This window comes from Capricornis sumatraensis, chromosome 15, assembly GCF_032405125.1.
Source record: "Capricornis sumatraensis isolate serow.1 chromosome 15, serow.2, whole genome shotgun sequence".
Taxonomy (NCBI): Eukaryota; Metazoa; Chordata; class Mammalia; order Artiodactyla; family Bovidae; genus Capricornis; species Capricornis sumatraensis.
The window spans coordinates 70,072,676-70,094,744 of record NC_091083.1 but is presented as its reverse complement, the minus strand read 5'-3'; the positions used below and the strand labels follow the sequence as shown (position 1 = coordinate 70,094,744).

Sequence of the window (22,069 nt, the reverse complement as noted above, 5' to 3'; positions counted from 1 at the left end):
ATCCTCATGCACTGGCCAGGGCAATATCCCAGCCTCCCCCAGGGCCTCTGCAGAGCACTTTGGCCCCTTCCAATCCATCCTCCCAAGACAGTCAGACATATCTTTCCAAAATGGCTCCAACTTAGAACCCTTCCTGTGATGGCTCCCCATAGTGGCTGCTGGGGGAATCCTCTTGTTTCCCTCACCCACCAACCAGTTCCTCCAACACACACACACACACACACACACACTCAGAGAAGCTCCCTCTACTCCAAGTCAACCCCTACACTCCAGTGCTCACTTCAAAGAACATCTCCAAATACAGTATTGTAAAGTAAAATAAAGTAAAAAAAAAAAAAAAAAAAACAACAAAAACCACCTCCTCCAGGAAGCCCTCCAGACCCCTCAGACTAGGTCAGGTCCTCTGTGACCAGCTGCACTCCTTATTTTGATAGTCACAGCTGTAGTTTTATGTTTTATCACGTGTGATTGTTGAGTTATCATCCATTTGCCACGCCGGCTGGGAGGACCCTGAGAGTGGGGACTGGGTGTATGTGACCGTGGCCTTCACAGAGTAATCTCTGGGGCCTCAGCCAAAGGCCGGCTGCTCCGTGCCTATTTCAAGGGATTCCCAAGATGGATGGAGTGATTTCGACTCCACATGAATCTTGCCTCCCTTTCGGACTTCAGAATTCCATGCCCTTTGTATACCGCGGATCACTGCAGGAATTTTCAAGGAAATATAGAAATGTCTACTACAGAAAATAAAGTCGTAGTACACCATGACCCACTGCTTGGCCTGTTAATCCTTCATGAAGAATGCAGAGCTCATGTGCTGCTCTTGTTCCCAGCCCCCACTCCCTGCATCAGGAAACATGTGGTATTCATGTGTATATCACATGTATGGGGCGGGCAGGCAAGGAAGGCAGGGGCTTGATCTGACAAATACTGCTGCTGCCTTTTAACCATTTATGCAGATTTGGGGGCCTGGGGTTGGGAGCTGCTGTTTGCTTTCCACAGTTTTAAAAAATTCCAATTAGGTCCCAACAGTTAAAAATCAGGGGCTTCCCTTTGCATTACAGGGGACACTGGTTCAATCTCTGGTCCGGGAAGATTCTACATGCCTTGGGGGCTGCAGCGTGCCTTCTGACGCCTCTTTGGCTGCCCCTCGGATTTAGGGCTTTTAGGGCTTTTAGGAGAGGAGGCCAGAGCTTAGGCTAGCAGGGCTGGAGCACAAGGCCACATGTATATTAGGACCCAGGCTACCCATGGCTGTTTTGGACTGAAACAGGTGACATGAATCTACAGCAAAAACAACTGTAATTAGACCAAAGAAGGGACTAACAGTAACAAAGGCAGGTGAGCCTCTTGGGAAGGAGGATGCATACGGAGAATTTCACCTTATTTTAAAATTCAACAGTTGGGGGCCATCTCTACTTACAAAACTGTTATTTAAAGGGAAATTAATTCCAAAACACAGCACTTCAGTGAACTCAAAAGAAAGACTTCCAGAACTTGAAAATGGACACAGGCAGAATTTATCTGAGCCCCAGGAATGAGGTCCTGATGAGGGAATCCTCAGCATATACAAGCTCCCATGGGAGATAATTTTTTAAGGCCAGGGGATCCTTCCCCAGGCCTCAAGTTAAATGAGATAAATCACACTGTAAAGTACTCATCATGGTTCCTGACATATGGCAAGCACTCAATAAATGTTAGCTGCCTTGTTATTATTGTTATCAATGCTATTATTACAGGTGCCTGTAATTTAAATGATCTCCTTATGAGATTCTGAGCTCTTTTCATTCCCTCTCCCGTTTTCTGCAAAGCTGGGCCTCCTTTCCCTGCTCCACACCCCTCCACCCCCAATTCTGGGAATAGGAATCATGTGATTTGAATTTTCATATTAAGTTTCCACTCTAGTAACCACTGTCATTTATACGGCCAAATCCAGAGGACTTTACAGTTTCCATAGCACTTTTCATATATTTGTTAGACAGCAGTGAGCGGGGGAAGGGAGGCCCAGGGAGGGGGCAAAACTGGACCAGGACTCGAATGGTCCTGGGACATTTGGCGCTGGCCCCACTGTGTCCTCCCTGACCTACCCCTGCACTCAGCGCTGCCGTATCTCAACCTCCCCAGGGCCACCATGGTGGACCCAAGAGGTTACAGCACCCACGATGGAGCCCTGCCTCCACCAAACCCCCAGAGACTCATTTTACTTCCTACTCTGAACCTGGGGCCCCCAAGGTGCTGACGATGCCCAGCCAGAAGACTGAGCTGTTTGCCTTCCACAGTTTTTCAAAATTCAAATTAGGTCCCAACAGTTAAAAAATCAGGGACTTCCCTTGTGGTTAAGTGGTTAAGAATACACCTTGCATTGCAGGGGACTTGGGTTCAATCCCTGATCCGGGAAGATCCCACATGTCTCAGGGCAAGGAAGCCTGTGTGCCACAACTGTTGAGCAGAGCACATGCTCTGCAACAAGAGAACCCACCGCAATGAGAAGCAACTAGGGAGTAGCCCTGCTCACTGGAACTAGAGAAAGCCCGCGTGCAGCAACGAAGACCTAGCACAGCCAAAAATAAAATGAATTTTTTAAAAAAATTGGGAGATACTTCCTGGAATTTGGGATTTTTAGGTGACATGGGACTCTGGGGCCAGCACTCCTGCAGGCTCATCTGGCTCCTGCAGGTACAAGGCCTTCATTCCCAGGCCCCACCTTCCCACATGACCCCTGTACACATACACGCACAGGCACGATGCATATGGCGTTGGCATGTCTGTGTATCAAAATCTGTGTCTGGCTTTGTGCTGCCATTGGCCTGGGTGTGTGTTTGTGTGTGTGGCAGTCACTTGATAAATATTTATTGGGCGCTGACTACCTGCCAGGCACGGAGCCAGGCTCCGGAAATCAGGCAGGCGCAGTCGCAGCCCCACTGTCTTCAGGGAAGACAGGCCTGAAACAGAGGCTCACAAGCACAGATCAGTACAGACAAAAATGCAGCCAGCAAGGAGAAGGAAGGGGCGCTGGCTGAGTCCCAGCGTCCAGGGAGGCTTGATGAGCTGAGTTCTGAAGGGAGAGAGAGGAACTGTTTTCTAGGCCAAGGGACTGGCCTGTGTAAATGTCAGAAGGTAGGAAGGAATGCGAGGCTGGGAGGCAGCCAGGATTGGGAGGGACAGGAGAACCAGGGCCAGCAGATGAGATGGCCCAGAGGGTGAACAGAGCGAGTTGCACAGAATCTTGAAGGCCATGGAGAAATCTGAGCCTTCTCTTGGGCTGCAGGAACCTGGGGTGTGCTGCTGCTCACAGATGGCCGCTAACTGTGCGTCCATGTACTTAAGAACTATCACAGGCAAGATGCTCTCTGCACATGGAAATGGGTCTGTGTTTGTCTGGGAATCTCCTAACCAGAGCTGGTGCAGGAATCGCCAGGGATTGGGGTGGGGTGGGCACTGCACGATCATGCTGAGTACATTTATTTTATTTAGCTAATTAGCATCTTTGCATGCCCCTCACGTGGAGCCCAGCAGCCTTGAATTCTAATCCTCTAAGTCAATTAGATTATTTTCTCCTTTGCGTTAGATGCTTCTTAAACCCCAAACAAAATCATCAGTGAGAGAGTTGCCATGAACGGGGTATATTAATGTACACAGAGGTCTCCACCTGGCCAGGCTTAACTGATGGGTGTTTGGGCAAGAAACGAGATGTTACACATGCGCATGCCATTGGCAAAGGATGAGGGTAAGGGGCCAGGGGCAGTGGGCCAGTAGCCGCCCTGAGCCAGAAATGATTTACATTTTCCTAGCTCAGAAAGGCCCCAAGGGTAGGTAGCACAAACGATGCTTTGAAGGCCTTTCTTCTATCATTTGCCCATCTCCTGTCTGAGCCTCCATGGGAGCCTCCCTCCCAGCCCCCCGGCCTCTGTTCTGCCACCTCCAGGGTCTGGCATGGCACCTCACGCCTCCCGGTGCCCACTCTCTACATTGTGACTTCTGCTTTGGGGGATCCTCTGTGTCTAAGTGGCCTTGGGGCCCCGAGCTCCCCAACAAGTCCTTGATGGGCTTGGGAAGGAGCAGCAGAAAAGAGTGAATCTGGACGTCACTCCCACCAACACGCATCCATACCCCTGTGGGCACCTGCATCTTCTGGGCGTGTGTCCAGTTGTCTCCCAGCCTCCTGCCAGGCTGACTGCGTGCCCCGTGCACAAACCCAACCCCGTCCCATGGCCACACGTGTCACCAGGTCACTCCCCTCTGCTCAGCCTCTTCCAGACTCTGCTTGGGGTGCCCTTCTCTACAAAAACTGGCACTGCCTGAGTCCCCTGGGTGCCCTACCTCATGGGGCTCCAGCATAGCCTGGAGACAAAAGCTCAATGCAGCTCAGCCAAGTCATGACCTCCAGCAAGGCTTTGACCCTCTAAGCCTCAGTTGCCCCATCTGTAAAATGGGCAAAAGCTTGCCCTTCCCTTGAGAGATGGAGCAATGATAAAAATGAGTCAATGCATTAGAAGGCCCGGCCAGCCTTGAAACCCTTCGGCTGTAGTTCTTCTGTCCCGCCTCACGTCCGGAGCCAGATGACCCAAGTGACCGTGAGATGCTGCAGCCGTCATTTGTGATGGGCCGAAAAAAGCCGACTCAGTCTCATTAGTTCCTCGTTGGCTTCCCAAATAAAAAATGCTGCTGAGACAGGCACGAAGCATCAGGGATGCACATAGCCTTGGCCCCGACAGGAGAGAATGCATCTTCTCTCCCCCTGTCATCTGTTTGTGCCTGTCATTCAATGAACTTGAAATATCTCTGGCTTTTAAAAAACAGAGCTGGGCCAATTTTTCCCCCTTCTTTTTTTTCTTCTTTTCCTTCTCCTCCATCTTGCCAAAGCTCCCTGCTGAACTAGACCAATTTTTTTTTTTAAAATTACAGCTGTGTCCTCCATTAGAGCCCTTGTAAGAAGTCATTATCAAAACTCACACTTATTTTGGTGGCATCCTTCCCTGCGTCTTCCTGCTGAGATGCTTTTAGCTGTTGGGAGCGGGAGGGTAGAAAAAGCAGAGACAAGGCATTAGCATCACGGGATGGGAGTATGGGCCACAGCTAAGATTCTCGAGACAGCAGGTGATGCTCCAGGGACCGCGGGTCTGGAGGCAGGGCTGTGGGGGAGTCCTTTCAGCTCTGCGTCCACTCAGGGATGGAGGTGAGTCAGAGCGAAGGAAGATAAAGGAGGTGTCTATAAAACTGACTGCACATGCGCTCTGCATTCTGATATGGAGGGTACTTGGAGATACACAGGGAGGGTAGGTGTGAACAGGCAAAAATGTAATTCGGGTTTGGTGTGTCTGTAGGATTGTCTGTCTGCACACTCACATCTCTCTCCATCTGTGGATGCGTCCTGTTTTCAGGTTTGTTTGCACAGATGCTGCCAGAGCCCTGCCCACATACTATTCCCTGCAAACTGACCTCAGAGGCCTCCAACTGCAAAGCCTGCAACTCTGCCTGAGAGCTTTCTCTGACCACTGGAGTCCTCTAAGCCAGTGTGCTGGGAGTGGACACCTCTGGGAGCTAGATGATTTTAATATGTATTTGTGAATATGTTAGAAGCCATTTCATGAAACATACAAGAATGTGTGAGCATGCCTGTGTGTGCATATGAGGGTGTGTCATGTATGTGTTCATATGTGAACAAGTGGGCAGATACATACGTATTTGCATAATACCTATATACACACAAGTGTAAGAATGAGAGTGTCTTAGTTTGCACCCCAATAGAAGCAGACCTTGAGACAAAGATTCAAGTACAAATGATTTATTTGGGAGGTGATGCCAGGAAACACCAGGAGGTGAGTGAGTGAGCAAGTGACACCAAAGAGCGAAGGAAGTTAAGATTGGGTATGTCCTCAAGCCAGTTACCACCGTGGGCAACTGGAACTTTCTCCCTCTGAGCACCTGGGGATGCTCTTCAGTTATCCCAACTGAAGGGTGAGGGAGCTGGGGTATTTACCCTCCAACTGCTGTCACCCGTTGATGGAGCCCTTTTCCAGCCTGCCTTTCCTGCCAGCAGGCTCTGCGGTCCAGAGAAAACCCACAGGCAGTGTTGCAGGGATTGGTAGTGGGGCTGGTGGTAGGTGATAGCGCTGGCCAGGCAGGTGGGCGTGGACACCAGTAGCATATGCCTCCACGGTGTGTGTGTGTGTGTGTGTGTGTGTGTGTGTGTGAGTGTGCACGTGTGCCGTGACTGAGCTGCCTCGTGTGTCTGCAAGTATGTGGAAGGGCATGCATACACATGTGTGTGTCTGTGTGACCGAACTGGGCAAAGACTGCCTTTTGTTTAGAGGGCCTGCAAGAATCCGCCTGCAATGCGGGAGACCTGGGTTTGATCCCTGGGTTGGGAAGATCCCCTGGAGAAGGGATAGGCTACCCACTCCAGTATTCTGGCCTGGAGAATTCCATGGACCCCATAGTGCATGGGGTCGCAAAGAGTCAGACACACTGAGCGACTTTCACTTTCACTACAAAGCTTGGAGAAGGTGAGTCAGGAGACCCGCCTTGCCCAGTAACCTGGAGCCAGCTTCCGTCCCTCTGGCCTCAGTTCTCCCACCTGTACCTGAAGGGCGGGACTCTGCTCCCTGTAGGGCCCCACCAGCTGCGGGCATCCCAAGTACACAGCCTCGCTCCGCTCCCTACTCCGACACCCCCACCAAGCTTCCTTTCCAGGAAGAAGGGAGGGAGACCACTGGGGGCTGCAGAGGACGAGCCCAGCTGGAGCCGTGCACCTCAGAGACGGTGAGGGGCAGAGACATACCCCCTCCCCGGGAGTGGGGGGGCCGGGATCCTCCCAACCCCACTCGGAGCAGTCTCTCCCGGGCGGTACCTGGTTCGAGGCCCACGCCTGCTTGTCCGTCCAGTCCCTGTGGCTCCGCACGTACCACCACTGGATCTCCAGCGAGTAGGAGGGGGAGCCGCTGCCGCGGAAGGAGCAGGCCATCTCCACGTCCTCGCCCGTCCGCGCCGTCATGTCGTGGGGCGTCTCTGTGAACAGAGCTGTGCGGAGACACCGGGGGAAGGGTAGCCAAGGGCTCAGGAAACCTCAGGGCTGGGGGCGGGGCGGGGGTGGGGGAGGGGCAGGGGCGGCGGGGAGGGGCAGGGGTGGGGCGGGGTGGTCCGGCTGCAGGTGGGGCACTTGGACCAGCTCTGCGAGGCTGGGCGAGAGGGCTGGGCAGTGGCGGCAGGTGGCAAGACGGGGATGAAGGGAGGAGGTCGGGGGCCCCGAATGTCCCACAAGGGCCAGCCCTCCACCCCGGATACGGCGGGCACCAGATTCTCTGGAGAGGGTAGTGACGGATCCGAGGAGAGCTTGTTTGGAAGGTGTGAGCAAGGAGGCCGGAGGCCAGGGAGGAAGCTGCTGCTTTCGTCAATTCTTCCCCATTTCTCTGCCCGCCCGCCCTGGGGGGTTCTTCTCAATCCCACGGCATTCAGCACTGTCTTCGAGAAACCAGACCAGACCTGGGCCTCCACCTCAATCAAGGAACCCTTGCCGGGGTCCCCTCTGCGCAGGCTGGGGGGCAGGCCCCTCCCACCTCCCCCTGGGCTCCATTCTGCCCTGTGAACAGGCCTCACGCTGGTCTCCGCTGTTCCCAGTGTCTGAAATGTGCTTCCCGCGGCGCCTCGTTGGCCAGGCAGGTCACGCAAAGCTCAGCTGAAACCTGGCCCCCTCAGAAAGGCCTTCCCTGACCCACTGGGTCGGTTCCCCTCAACAGCCTGGTCATGCACACTCGCTGACTGCGGGCACTGCCTGTCGCAGCTGCAGCACAGCAGGGACCAGAGCTCCCTCACCACACATTTCCTGGCACCTGCGAGAGGCCCCGAACAGGTGGTACAGCCTCCATCCTGTCAAGGCCCCCAGGGGGCGGTGGGAGACCCAGGTGCCTCCCGTCACCCGCTCCCCCACCCCCAGCTGGGTCCAGCTCCCCACCAAAGACGGAGCAGCTGGACCCCCACCCACGGTCACCACCCCCTCCCTCCCCCCCCAAGCCCCCCCCGCGCCGCCCCACACTGGCAGGTAGATGGCAAAACCAGTCCCCACTCGTTGCGGTCCAGCACCGCTCCCTCCATATGTTCTGTCTCTCCTCTTTCCAAACAAATACTGTCCTGAGACGTAATTAGAATTCTTTCCTCTTCTCAGGACGGATTATCTCTCCCTGGAAAGATGCCTGGCAGCGGGCAGGTCACCCAGGGAATGTTGCCTCCGTCGGTCCCCGCCACCCCATGTCTGTTTTGCTGCTGCCAGGCGACCCCACCCAGCGAGCAGCAAGCCCACCTTGCAGCCCCCGTGGTCCCTCCTGGCACTGCTCGCCAGAGCCTGACTGGAAGCGGGGGTCCTGCTCTGGGGTCACCTGTCGCCACCCCGCTCCCATGATCCTGAGCACATTGGGAGGGTCAGTATTGGTAAAATCCTGCTGTTTCTGCTGTACACACAGGGCTTCCAAATGGAGCTTGACTCCAGCAATGAGCCTGTGGGCTAAGAGAACGTCTGTGACATCCTCGACCTCCAAGGCCATGGGTTCAGGCTGCCCATGTTCTCTGAGGTTTGCAAGGGACTGACTGCCGTTGCGTAACAAAGCCAGTTTAATAAGAACGATGTTGTTTGAGTTACTGAACACGTGTCAAGGGTGGTGTGTCAGCAACTGAGAGCTGGGACTGTCCTTGTTTCCAATGGGCAGGAAACACAATGGGCTCCTGGAGGAAGGTACCTGTCCACCCACCTTTGACCTCCAAGTGCCCCGGCCCCCCAGAACTGTAGGGTCTCCCTTGCCTCCTTTGTTCTTTCTCTTATGCCCCCATTCTGTCTCCAGAACATCTCCTGAATCTAGCCCCTTCTCCCCGCTTTCACTGCCCCAGGCTGGGCCAGCCACCACAACCTCTCACCCATGACAGCAGGCGGGCCACTGGCCTCCCTGCCACCACCCACCCTCCTCATTAATTTATTTTCAACACAGCAGCCAGAGGAAATTTGGCAAAACACCAATCAGTGCCCCCCTCTCTCAAATCTCCCATGACACCATTGCCCTAAGACGAAAAACCAAAGCCTTTACAGTGGCTGAAAAGGCCCTCCATGTTCAGGCCAGTCCCCTGTGGGGGAAAAGCTTCTAGTTTTCCCCTTGCTCGTTCCATTCCTGACACAATGGCCTCCCTGCTGTTCCTTGGGTGTTCAGCTGAGATCCTGCCTCAGGACCTTTGCACTTGCTGTTCCCACTGCTTAGCACTCTCTTCACCCAGATTATCACCAGGCTCCTTCCTTCCCCTGCATCAGGGCTCTGCTGAAATGTCACCTCTTCAGTGAGGCCTGAGAGCTTCCCAGGTGGTGCTAGTGGTGCTACTGGTAAAGAACCTGCCTGCCAGTGAAGAAGACATAAGAGATGAGGGTTCAATCCCTGGGTCAGGAAGATCCCCTGGAGAAGGAAATGGTAACCCACACCAGTATTCTTGCCTGGAGAATCCCATGGACAGTGGAGCCTGGAGGGCTACAGTCCATAGGGCCGCATGGAGTTGGACATGACTGAAGCGACTTAGCATAGCATGGACGTGCAGCGAGGTCTACCCTGACCACTTCACTTAAAGCTGCATCCCTGGGAATTTCCTGGTCCAGTGGTTAGGACTCAGTGCTTCCAGTGCCAGGGCCTGGATTCAATCCCTGTTCAGGGAAATAATATTCAACAAGCTGTGCAGTCAAAACAATTAATTAAAAATTTTTAAAAAAGAAGAGAAATTGCAAAACACAATTTGCATTGGAAAAGAAAACTGCATCTCTTGCCCCAACCCAGAGCTTTGAAACCCTCTTCCCTTCCAACATACTTTCAGTGCTGCCCACTAGAACTTCCTGCAATGAGGAAAATGGTCTGTATCTGAGCTAATACAGTGGCCACCAGCCACATGTGTGTCTGTTGAGCACCTGAGATATGACTAGTGTGAATAAGGAACTGAATTTTAAGTTTTACTTCATTTAAATTAACTTTAAATGTAAAGATTTCTGTGGTGGTCCGGGAGAATCGGCCTGCCAACACAGAGGACACGGGTTTCATCCTTGGTCAGGGAACTAAGATCTCACGTGCCGAGGGGCAACTAAGCTCATGAGCCGCAATCACTGAAGCCCACGTGCCCTAGAGCCCATGCTCTTGCGACAAGAGAAGCCACTGCAATGAGAAGCCTGTGCACCACAATCAGATAATAGACCCCGCTTGCTGCAACTAGAGACAGTCCGTGCAAAGCAACAAAGACCCAGCACAGCCAAAAATAAATAGTTAAAAAACTTAAGTGCAGATGGCCACTTGTAGGGGGTTGTTGTCATCCAGTCATGAAGTCGTGTCCGACTCTTTGCAACCCTATGGACTGCAGCACGCCAGGCTTCCCCGTCCTTCACCATCTCCTGGAGTTTGCTCAAACTCATGTCCATTAAATTGTAGATAACAGCTACTGTATTGGACAGCACAGCTAATACACTTATTTTATGGTCTGCGTTTTCTTCCAGGAGGCAGGGGTGGTGCCTGTCTTGTCTACTGATACATCCCCATCTCCTAGAACAGTGCTTGGCACATAGTAGGTGCTCGCTAAATACTGACGCCGACTCGCCAACTCGGGCAGGACTGAAGGGGGCCGCCGAGGACCTGAGCCACCAGGAGGACTGGGAGGTGATCAGAGTGAGCCACTGGCCCCTGGCCCTGGGGACAGCCGGATTCTGCTTTGATCCACGCCCCTACCTGCCCAGCACCTCTGCAAATGGGGGAAGGAGGAGAGCGCTGAGGCCCCCAGTTGGATCCGAGGTAACTGGCAGTGTGACCTTCCTGGCCAAGAGATAGAGGGAGTGACACTGCTGTTGTAACCCCCTCCAGATGTCCCTGCCTGAGCCATGGGAATCGGAAAGTAACCACCATCTTCCCTCCTGCCAGTGGAGAAAGGGGATCCAGAGCTACTGTGCGGAGAGGGGCTTGCTCCCCCCACCAGGACCCCCCCACACCCCCAGGATCACAGAGCTAGGAAGGGCAGAGCCAGCCCTGGAACCAGGGCTGTGTGACTCAGCCATGGCACTTCTCCTCCCAGGGCTGGGTGAGTCCGTCCCACAGGAGGATGGGAAATGGCACGTGTGGGTCTCACGGGTGGAAGGAAGGGCAGCGATGGGTTTCCCCAAGGAAACCCCTTGGGTGGGGTTTCCATCAGGGTGACCTGGGGAGGGGCTGGCCTCCATCTGCCCTCACTTAGCCTCCCTCTGCCACAGCCCCCCGCATCCCCCCCCCCCGCCTCCCTCCCCCCCCCCCGCCCCGCCAACTTACTGAAAACCCTGACCTTGGTCCACCAGCTCTTCTTATTGATGCAGAAGTCTGGCCCAGGGCTACTCGGCAGCCAGGGGTGGGCAAGGTCAGGCCCTCTCCCCCCCTAGCACAACAGCCCCTCTCCCCCAGGTGGATCCCAGTAATCGTCCTCTAGAGGGCGCTGTCCAACAGACACAGAATGCGAGCCCCGCACCAAGACACAGGAAATTTTCAATTACCTGTGCCATGTTTTTAAAGCAACCAAAAAAAATTTTTTTTAAGAAATGAAATTAATTTTAATCATTTATTTTATTTGACCCAAGATATCAAAAAATTATTTCAACATGTATAAAATTATTCATGAGAAATTTTACATTCTTTTTTGTGCTAAGTCTTGGAAATCCAGCATGTATTTTACATGATTACAACACATCTCAATTTAGGGCAGGCACCTTCCTAGTGGTCAGTTGTCATGTACGGCGGGCGTCCTGGCAGGTGGTGACTCTGCCAGCCTCAGCTCCCCACTACTCAGAGGAGGCAGCCCAGGCCCAGTATAGGGCAGTAACCCTTCCAAAGTCACACAGTGGAGCCTGGGTTTGAACCCAGGCCAGGCTTCTCAGATGATGTTAGTGGTTAAGGAACCGGCCTGCCAATGCAGGAGATGCAAGACATGGGTTCAATTCCTGGGTCAGGAAGATTCCCTGGAGGAGGGCCTGGCAACCCACTCCAGTATTCTTGCCTGGAGAATCCCATGGATAGAGGAGCCTGGTGGGCTACAGTCCATGGGGTTGCATGGAGTCGGACACGACTTGGCACACGTGCACACACACACTGTCTGACTCCCAAGGCTGTGCTCTTTCCCACAGAACTCAAACTCTTTTGGGTGGTAGGACTCTTTCTTAAAAAAGGAAGAGCCCCAGTGGCCAACCTTGTTCTGGAAAGTCCTGAGGAAGCACCTTCCTATGGGGAGTCTGTTTTATTCTGAGTGTAAAGGCCTAGGCTGGTACTGAGGAGGCATTTCACCCAGCCTGAGGCAATCAAGGGAGGCTTCCCAGAGGAGCTGCTGCTCCTCACCAGCCCCAGGTGGGCCAGATAGTCCTGAGCCAAAGTGGGGAGGGGCCCTGGTTGAGAGGTTGGAGGTAGAATCTGCTCTGAGAACTCCTGGGAGCCAGGAGAGTTGGCTGTAGCTGTGGCCACCAGCTCACCCTCTCCACAGGGGGCTCTGGTCCCTCGCTCTCTTTCTTGCTGATCCCCTCAGACCCTGCCAGGAGGCACATGGTTGGGTGGGTTGAAGGAGGCCCCCTTAGGATCCCATTGGCTCCATCCTCCATGATGAAGGGGGCAATGCATTCTCAGGACAAGTGGGGAAGCTGAGGCTCTAGGCGTTTGATGGCATATCTGAGTCTCCATATTCCAGAAGCAGCAACATGAGGGTTTATTTGGGCCCCACCCCAGAGAACCCCCTCCCTGAAGGGAGAAGCCACATGCAGGTGAGTGCCAGGACTTGCAGCCAGGGAGAAGGGACTGAGCCCGTTTCTGCCATCAGCCTTGTTGTGTGACCTTGGGAAAATTCTCCCCCTCTCTGAGCCTCGGTTTGCTCCTCTATACAATAGGGTTAGTCCTCACAGTCTGAGACCCCCACCAGCTCAGACAAACCCAAGGGAGCCAGGCCCTGGGCACTGGGAAGCGGAGGGGTCCCTTCCACTTGGGGGAAGAGGAGGTGACCTGGCCCTTTAGCTGTGCCCTGAAGGAGGGGTGAATACCAATAAGCAGAGGTGGAGAAGGATAGTGTGAACCCAGGAGGGAGGAGGGGAAACCCACAGAGCTTTGTTTAGATAATAATAATAATAATCACCCCTTTTAAGGAGCATCTACCAGCATGATGCTGACATTGTCTCTAACAGTTTCTAATCCATTCACTCCCATTTGACAGATGAGGAAAGTGAGGCTCAGAAAGGTGACATCATTTGTCCAAGATATATACAGAGCTGGATTTTGAACTTAGGGTCTGACCAGCAGGCGTGACCAAGACCCTGGGAGTCTATCAGCTCCCATCAGAATTTGGTCTGAATTATCAGGTCAAGTTCAGCCACCAGATTCCACATTTCTGTGTCCCATTTGCACACCTCCAGAGACAAGGAGCTCAGCTCCTCCTGTCTCCACTGAAGGTGGGCAGCTCCAGTTGTCAAGAGGTTCTTGCTCCCTCTGCTAATTCTGTGATGCGGACTCAGCATCAGCACCAGAGACCAGAAGGTGATCCATCTTAATTTTGATGATGACGATGATGATCTCTGACAAATACGGAGTGCTTGTTAGTATTCCATATTTGTTAGAGATCATTGTCTCTAACAAGGCCCTCTGCCAAGCTCTTTACACACCTTTTCTCATGCTCCCATCAGGATGCTACGGGGGAGGTGTGATCATTATCATCCCCATTTTTCAGATGGGGAAACTGAGGCTCGGAAGGGTTAAGTGACTTGCCCAAGGCCCCAGAGTCAGTGGTTATGTATGAACCCAGCTCTAGAGGACTCAGGAGTGGCAGCCCATAACTTCTAGACCGTGCTCCTATAACCCTCTTCCCAGTCCCTTCACCCCACCTCCTCCTTCCCTCTAGCCTCTCAGACCCCTCCCCTACCTCAGCATCCTTGCTGAGTTTGGGACATTCAAATCCTCTTTCCTCTTTGACTTCCTCCCACCCCTCCCTGTTCGGGTAACTCCTCCCAGCCAGGGAGGCTGGTATAATCATAGGTGTTTGAGAAGGATAGGATTGTCCTCTCCAGCCCCAGGGCCCTGAGCAGGGCTGGGCTCGCTGGGAAGACAATTAAAACTGCTGCCCACAAGTTAGGATTCAGCAGGAGGAGAAAGGGGCTTGATTGAATGCAACATCTCCTTCCTTTCTGCTTTTAATTGGGGGAGTGATGTATTAATTAACCCCAGGCCTGGTTATCGGGCATCATCGGCAGGAAACAGCTTGTGGCTACAGCGGGAGTCACCGAGTCTGGCTTCTGGAAAAGGCAGGAGATGATTTGGAAGGTCTCATCCGCCCTTAAGGAGTGGGACCGTGACCTCCTTCCTAACCTTTCATTCCCTGGTTCAGTACAGACATCTAGCACTTGGCCTCTGGCATGGATCTGAATCCTGTTTCCTTGAGTCCCTATCTGTTCAACCTGGACAAGCCCCTTTACCTCTCTGAGCTTCCATTTCTTCAGCTGAAAAAAGGGAAGAATGAGAGGATAAAGAGAGGGTTGCACAAGGCAACATACGCCTCATGCCTGGCACATAGTAGGTGCTTAAGAAAAAGCACTCCCTTCTCTCAGTTTCTAGCTCAAAATCCTACCATCTCCAGGAAGATGTTTAAAGATGCTTCCTTTAGTTTCATCAGATTATGCAGTGGAGGCAACATCTGTATTTCACTCACACCTGGACCATGACACCCCTCATCCATCAGTCCTGTACTCTCCTTCCAACATCCATCCCTGCCAAGCCAGGGGGATTCATGCAGGTCCCAAGGAGGCATGTTGACCCAGGCAACCCTAGCCCAGGCCCCATGTCCCTCCATCTCTGAGCTCAGGTTCCTCATCCCAGACACTCTGGTCCAGCCCCAGGTCTCCCTCTGCACAACCCTCTCTGCCTTTCCAGTCTTCAGGTTTCTGGACTAAGGCTGCCTCTTCCAGGAAGCCTGCAGGGACTGGTCCCCAGCCCACCCATCAATCTTTGCTGGAGCTAGTACTCCCCCGGGGAGACTGGTGGCAGGGGCAGCTGCTTGTCAGGGGAACCAAGGCAGAGCTGGAGCTAATGAGACATGAAGGGGGCAGAGCAGAGAGAACCAGTGCGGCCCCTGGGGTCCTGAGGTCATCTCAGTCCCAGATCCAATCTCCTGCAGGGAAAAATCGAGTCCTACTTGCTTAAAACCTCCAGTGATGGTCCCTCCATACAATGGAATATTATAGTCTTAAAAGAGGAGATTCTGACATCTGCTCCAACAAGGAAGAACCCTGAGGACATTAGGCTAAGTGAAATAAGCCAGTCACAAGAAGACAAATACTGTATGATTTCACTTCCATGAAATTTCTGGAGTAGTCAGACTCATAGAGAGCAGAATGGTGGCTGTTGGAGCTGGGGGAGGTAGGCTGGGGCGTCACTGTTTAATGGCTATAGTTTCACTTTGGGATGATGAAACATTTACGTAAGTGGATAGTGGTGATGGTCACAGTAATCTGAATATATTTGATGCCACTGAACTGTACACTTAGAAATAGTTGAAATGGTAAATTTTACATTATGACTATTTTACAATTGTTTTTAAAAAAGCCCTACCACCTCCTGTGGCTTCCCAGCTCTGCCACAATGGTTTTCATCAACAAAAATTTCCCTGCGCTTGTGTCTAGAAGACTCCCCTGCCCCCGTATCCATGGGGGCCTCTCACTTCTTTCTCCTTTGCTCAAATGTCACCTCTTGTATTGTCCCTGGCCTCTTCTCCCTCATATTTTCCCCTACTGCTTACTAATATATTATATTCTCACTTAGCGTCTCTCGTGTACTGTCCCTCTTCCACCCAGGATGTAAGCCCCTCAAAGGCAGGAGATTTTGGTCTGTTTTGTTGACTACTGCACCCTGCCAGCTAGAACGATGCTAGACACATAGTAGGTGTTCAATGAACACTCTGCTCTCACACAGAACATATGCAGCAGCTCGGGTGAAAGACCGAAAAAGGATCCCATCCTCCCTGCCCTGGAGGATGAGCAGGGAGCTCCCAAAGGTACTCATGCTTGGGATGCCCCATTGAGAAACTGTCAGCTCTCAGGGTCAAAGTCAGACTCCCAGGTTGAGCACCCAGAAGCTTCTAGCTCTGGCCCCTCCCAGAACCCAGTTCAGCCCCTCCTGCCTTTGGGCCATGTGTGCGTATCTCCCTCGGGGCCCAACCTTGCATGGTTCCTGGAATCCCTGCTCGAAACTGGCCCTCTGCCTGGAGACGCCCTTTCTCCTTGGGCTAGGCAGAAGCCCTCCTTGATGCTCCCGATGCTCTCTGAGTCCTCCATTTGTTGCCCCACTGGCCTGTGTTATATGGCAGGTATTAATCAGGGTGTCTGTGTCTCCCCCAGATTGGAAGCTTCCCCAGGGCAGGGCTCCGTATTGCCCAGGATAGAGGAGGCACGCAGGCGGCACTGCTGGGCATGTGCTGAATGAAGTGAGAAAGGAAGGTTAGACAAAAACTTAAGAGACTTAAGTTAGAAACTTGAAAGAAAAAAATGAGACGTAGACATCATCCATCCATTCATTCATCCCATCATTCACCCACCCAACATTTACCGGGCATCTACTACGTGCCAGATTAGTGTTTGGGGGGACAGCACCCACGAGCGCAGATGTATGGACACAGGCAACCAGGGAGGTCCTGAGTCAGGCCCCCCCAGACCCACCCTTCCTCCCACTGGCCCTCACGACCACCAATGCCCAAGCCCAGTCTGGCCCACTGGGTCCAGCCAAGGGGCTTCCCAGAAAATTAACAGGCAAGCTGGAGGCTCCCCGTGATGATGCAGCAAGTTGTCATGTGAAATGTGACCAAGAGTGAACAGGCCAATAAAGAAAGGCTGAAGCTCCAAGAAGGGCCCTCAGTTCACCTGCCCTTGAGGCCCAAGGACCATCAACCTTGTGGAGTGACCTTCTGACTGGAGGCCCACTAGGAGCCAGAAAGTTGAGATGCATGTTCCCAATAATCCTCACAGCGACCTGCTGGGCAAGGGGTCACTGTCTCTTTATTACAAGTGGGGAAACAGGCTCAGATAACCTGGGGGCCACTGGGGACAGTCCCCTGCCCTGGTGTTGAAGGGAACCCCTCTATGTGGCAGACACTGTAAACAGGACCCCAGTTCATCCTCCCGGAGAAAAAGGAAAGAAAGAAAGATAGCATTAAGTTGTGTCCAACTCTTGCGATCCCATGAACTATACCGCCGGTCAGGCTCTTCTGTCCATGGGATTCTCCAGGCAAGAATACTGGAGTGGGTTGCCATTTCTTTCTCCAGGGGAACTTCCTGACCCAGGAATTGAACCCAAGTCTCCCACATTGCAGGCAGATACTTTATTGACTGAGCCACTTGATGCTATTTATTATCATCCTCCGTTCACAAGGGAGCTACCCAGGCTCCACACCTAAGGATGCAAAGTCAGATTTCAATCCCGAGGCTGACTGTGGAATTTCCCAACCCAAATCTGTGTCCTCTCTCACCCGCTGTCCTCTTGCAGCTCTAGAAAGTGAGAGTCACTGGGGGCCATTTCCAGAAAGCCTGCTTGGTGACCAGCTCAGCAGAGCGCTGGGGCTGAAAGGGCGTGTGACATGGGGTCAGAAAAGCCCAGAGCCTCCTGAACTCCCCACTGGGAGGCAGAACACAGAAAAGGACTGCAGAGGGAATGTTGTTTGGGAAGCTCCATCTCACACGAGACTCTCACGGAGCTCCTGAAATCAGGGGATATAAAATGTCCATAAGAGGAAAACCTAAGGAAGTGGGATGAAAAAGCCTCCAGGGAATAAGAAGCCTGGCAGGGATGGGTGTGAGGTGTCTGCTCTGGGATGGGCCTGGGGTGGGGGGGCACCCAAGGGTTCCGTTTCCTCCTGGTCAGCCCCCCACTCGGGGAGGTGGCCTGCAGCAAGAGGGATCGAGGTCACAGAGGCTCTTTGATCTTGGAGTGGACAGGTGTCCTCTTCTCAAGAAGTGAAGAGGAGGCTAGTTCACTGGTAGTCCAGTGGCTAAGAGTTTATGCTCCTCCTTGCTCAGGGACTAGATCTCACAGGCATCAATGAAAAGATCCTTAATGCTGCAACTGAGACTCGGTGCAACCAAATAAATTAATAATAATAATTAAAGGAAGTGACAAGGAGTGCATTTTGTACAAAAGTTTGAGGAACTGAATGTGCCTTCTTGGGATGATGGGGGCCTGGGCATGTGGTAGGGACTCAAGTCCTCCCTGCAGAAGAAATGAGAGATCAGCTTTCATGGATGCCTCCTCTGGGCCAGTCCCTGTGCTGGGCTTCCCAAGATGCTCAGGCCAGGCCCTGATCCTCAAGGGGCACACATTCTGCAGGAGCTACAAACACACAGACCAGTAACTATTGTTGGGACTGGGTAACTAGAGCTTGGACTGAGCCTGGATCGGCATGTACGGTTGCTCAGGGTGTGCGCCATTCACAGAGCCAGGGATCCTAGGGCCCTGCAGAGACGTGTGGCACACAAGGTGTGTGCAGAGGCTCTGGATGGAGGTGCACGTCCTTGGAGAGGAAAGGCTTCTGGGAGGGAAGCGGGGATAGGATTGGACTTGAACATTGATGGGATTTGCATAGCCAGGGTGCTCAGGGGCCAGAAAGGGCATAGGAAAGAGAGTTCTGCAAGTCCAACCTTTTGGGGTCCACTTTACCATTTCTGCAGATTCCCTGTACCACCTGCACTATTATTTACTTAATATTTATTTTCAAAGCAACTGTCTCTTTTTTACTTAAATAAATTCCACTTAAAAGGAGACTTTTATTACTGCCATAAATGGAAAATCAGCATCACTTGCCATAAAGAGAGGGTAACAGTAAAAATGAGCACTATGAAAACCAAACAGCGTTCATAAATTCTAGCCAGAGAAGGTTGCCTGCTGAAGGCTACGAGCCTCCATCCCCGTCTCCTCTCATTAACAGGGGAGACGGGTGAGAGATGGGTGTTAAATTCGGAGCGGCATCGGGAAGAGACTTCCTTCTTGATCAGAAGGGCTTGGGATGCAGGTCCAGCTGACGTGTGCCCATCAGTGGGCAGCCACCTCCACCACTGTCACCAGGTCTGGCCGTCTTGGCCATTGGCCCAGTCCCACGATTCATCTTTAGTTGGCACCTCCGAGACCTTGCTCGCTCTGGCCCATAGACCTGAAAGCTTTCCCACTCGCCTATACAGCGCAGCATCTTGTCTGATTTGCCAGAACATTCCCTGTGTCTTGCATGTGGGGAGGACTAACATCAATTTCAGGAACGAGGAGGACTGAATGCATGCTCGTGGAATAAATGACCAAAGAAATGAATGGAGGGCTCCCTTCTGGCTGTACTGAGGCTTTGGAAGTGACTTTCTGAGGCATCAGTTTCCTTCCCACCCCTCCGCTGCCCCCACAAATGGGAACGTTACTTTTGTATTAAAATAAACATGAATATATTATGGCATGGAACACAGAACTCATGCATTTTGGATGAAACAGGAGACATCAAAGAAATGTTGCCCTTGGTGGGGAGCTGTTTACTCTCCGGCATGAGGCGAACCCCTTGTCAAGGACCTCCATCCCATCCAATCGGAGGCTGCCTTCATCTTTGCAGCCTCAGGCTCTTCAGACCATGCTCTGCGCACTGGAGGGCTGATGTGTTGGCAAAAGGGGCAGAGGACCCAGAGGAAAAGGAGGGACTGGGGGCAGGTGAAGTCCAGGATTTACAGATGTAGATGCCTTTTCATCCATACAACAGACCCCTTTCCATGAGTCCAAGCCCAGTGCAGGGCACGATCCATAGTCCTCACAACAATCTTATGGTTTTTCACAGGTAAAATAATCTAACACTCGGGGACAGAGGACTGTGTATCACAAGGCACAGATCCAGTAAATGGTAGGGCGAGGACGTGAACCCAAGTTCCAGGAAACTCCAGAGCCTGTATTATTGCCACACCAGCCCCCCTCCCTAAGATGTGGCTCCACTCTTTCTTGATGTGTGACACTGTGTAAGCAGCTTCACTTCTCTGGGCTTCGGTTCCCACGTGTGTCATTGGTTAAAGGCTTGTTTTGAGGATTACATGAACCGCGCAGGTGAAGAGTCTGTTTTGGTGTTCTGGACACCGTAGGGCCTCATCCACTCACTGCTGACTTCTAGAGACACACTAGCACATTGACCTAAGTGGGGTCCCTGCCCAGCCCCAGCTGATTGCCCACCCAATAGCAATTCAGACCGCTAACAATGTGCCTCGGTTTCCCCATCTGTAAAATGGGGATAATAATAACAACCACTTCAGAGGCTGATGTAAGAATTTTTTTAAATTAATTTTTCTTGTAGTTGCTGATGTGGTTAGTTTCTGCTATACAGCAAAGGGAATCAGCTGTTGTTTACATCTATGCCCTTGTTGTAAGGATTAAATCCATTAGCGTTTTTATAAAGTGAGTGTCTGACTCCAAGTATGTGCTTATAAAAATGTTTCCTTTTTATTTATTTATTTAGCGGTAACTGAAGTGAAATTCACATAACATAAAATTAACCATTTTAAAGTGTACACGTCAAGGGCATTGAGTACAGTCACCAAGTTGTGAGACCACCATGTCTATTTAGTCCCACAGCATTTTCATCCTCCCACTGAGCAGTCACTCCCCTTCCCCCCAGGCCCTGGCAACCACCAATCTGCCTTCTGTCTCTATGGATTTGCCTATTCTGGGTATTTCACATAAATGGAATAATGGAATACGTGGTCTTTGGGGACATGCTTTTTTCACTCAGCATAATGTTTTTGAGGTTTGTCCATATTGTAGCATATTATCAGATTTCATTCCTTTTCATAGAGTTGTTTCTTTAATGAAATATCTCACAGAACCCCTAGCACAACCTGGGAAGCAGCCACTGTCCGATGAAGAAACTGAGGCACAGAGAGGGTGGGGACTTGCCCAGGTCACCTGCCAGGCAGCCCCCACACAGCAGGGCTGGCAGGCTGGGGGCGGGGTGCCTCCCAAGGCCACCAGCGCATATTGAAGGAGACAGCCATGGAATTACAAATCTGGGGAGATTTGAGGAGAGTGGAAATGTTCTGGCACTTGCAGGATTGTGGAAGTTGAGCAGGTTTCCCCAGTGGAATTCCCGCCTCCTCTTCCCACACATCTAGGCCACAGGGGATGAAAGGGCTTGAGAGGGAGAAACCAAGTGTGGGGACATGCAGGGAGCCAGGGATGGGATGAAGGCTGATGGCTGTGCAGGTACCATTTCTTTCCATGCTCACCTGCACATCCTGCAAAGCTGGTGGGGTGAGCCACCCACTGCACTGATGGCTAGTGAGGCTCAGAGAGGTTGGCGGGGGAGGAGGGGCCAGGATTTGAGCCTGAGTGTCTGAGCTCAAAGTCCAGGCGCGTACCCATCCTTAATGCTTGTCACAGATTGCAGGGAGTGTGGATGGAGGAAGCACAGGGAGGCTGCATCAGCCATAGAATGAGAGGTAACCCCAGGGCCCCAGAGAGAAGCTTCCACAGATCCACCAAGAAGGGGGAAAAAAGTCTAGAAGCACCCACAGTGGAGCGAGAGAGGCCAGGACCAGGCAGGACAGAGCAAGAGAGCGGCAGAGACGGGGGCACCTGAAAGTCAGGTGCAGAGATCAATAGGAGGAGAGAAACTGAGGCAGCACCCCCAGGGACGCTTCAGAGCAGAGCTTCTGGGGATGCCCAGAAGGTAGGGGCAGAGAGCAGAGTGGCTATGCTGCCCCCTCCTCCACCCCCTCTTTGCCGGGGCTGGCCCAGTCAAACTCAGCTCCCCTTGGGACCCAGTTCCTGCCCTCACCCTAGTCCCTGCTACTCCTGCCCAACTGTGTCTGAGAAATCCAAGACTGCAGCAGTAAACACGTGGGCTCTGGAGTCAAGCTGACCTGGATTTGAAACCCAACTGTACTTCCCAGAGGTCAGCCAAACTCTGCCCAGTTTCCTCATCTGTAAAATGGGTATTGTGGGGACTCGAGGGGATCACACATACCTGTAAATGTCTGGCTGCTGCTATTCATGCTGATTCTCTGGGAGTCGGGGGTCTTGCTCCA

At 52.5% G+C, this 22,069-nt stretch overlaps 1 protein-coding gene across 1 annotated transcript in view; it reads right to left on the bottom strand.

Annotated features, from left to right (window-relative positions):
- Positions 1–22,069, bottom strand: part of VSTM2L (V-set and transmembrane domain containing 2 like) — a 38,481-nt gene that overhangs the window by 5,876 nt on the left and 10,536 nt on the right. Inside the window, exons 2-3 of the mRNA XM_068987869.1 lie at positions 6,848–7,017; positions 4,951–5,001 (exon numbers count right to left, since the gene is read on the bottom strand). Coding sequence (XP_068843970.1) covers positions 4,951–5,001; positions 6,848–7,017 — 221 coding nt within the window. The remainder of the gene's footprint in view (positions 1–4,950; positions 5,002–6,847; positions 7,018–22,069) is intronic.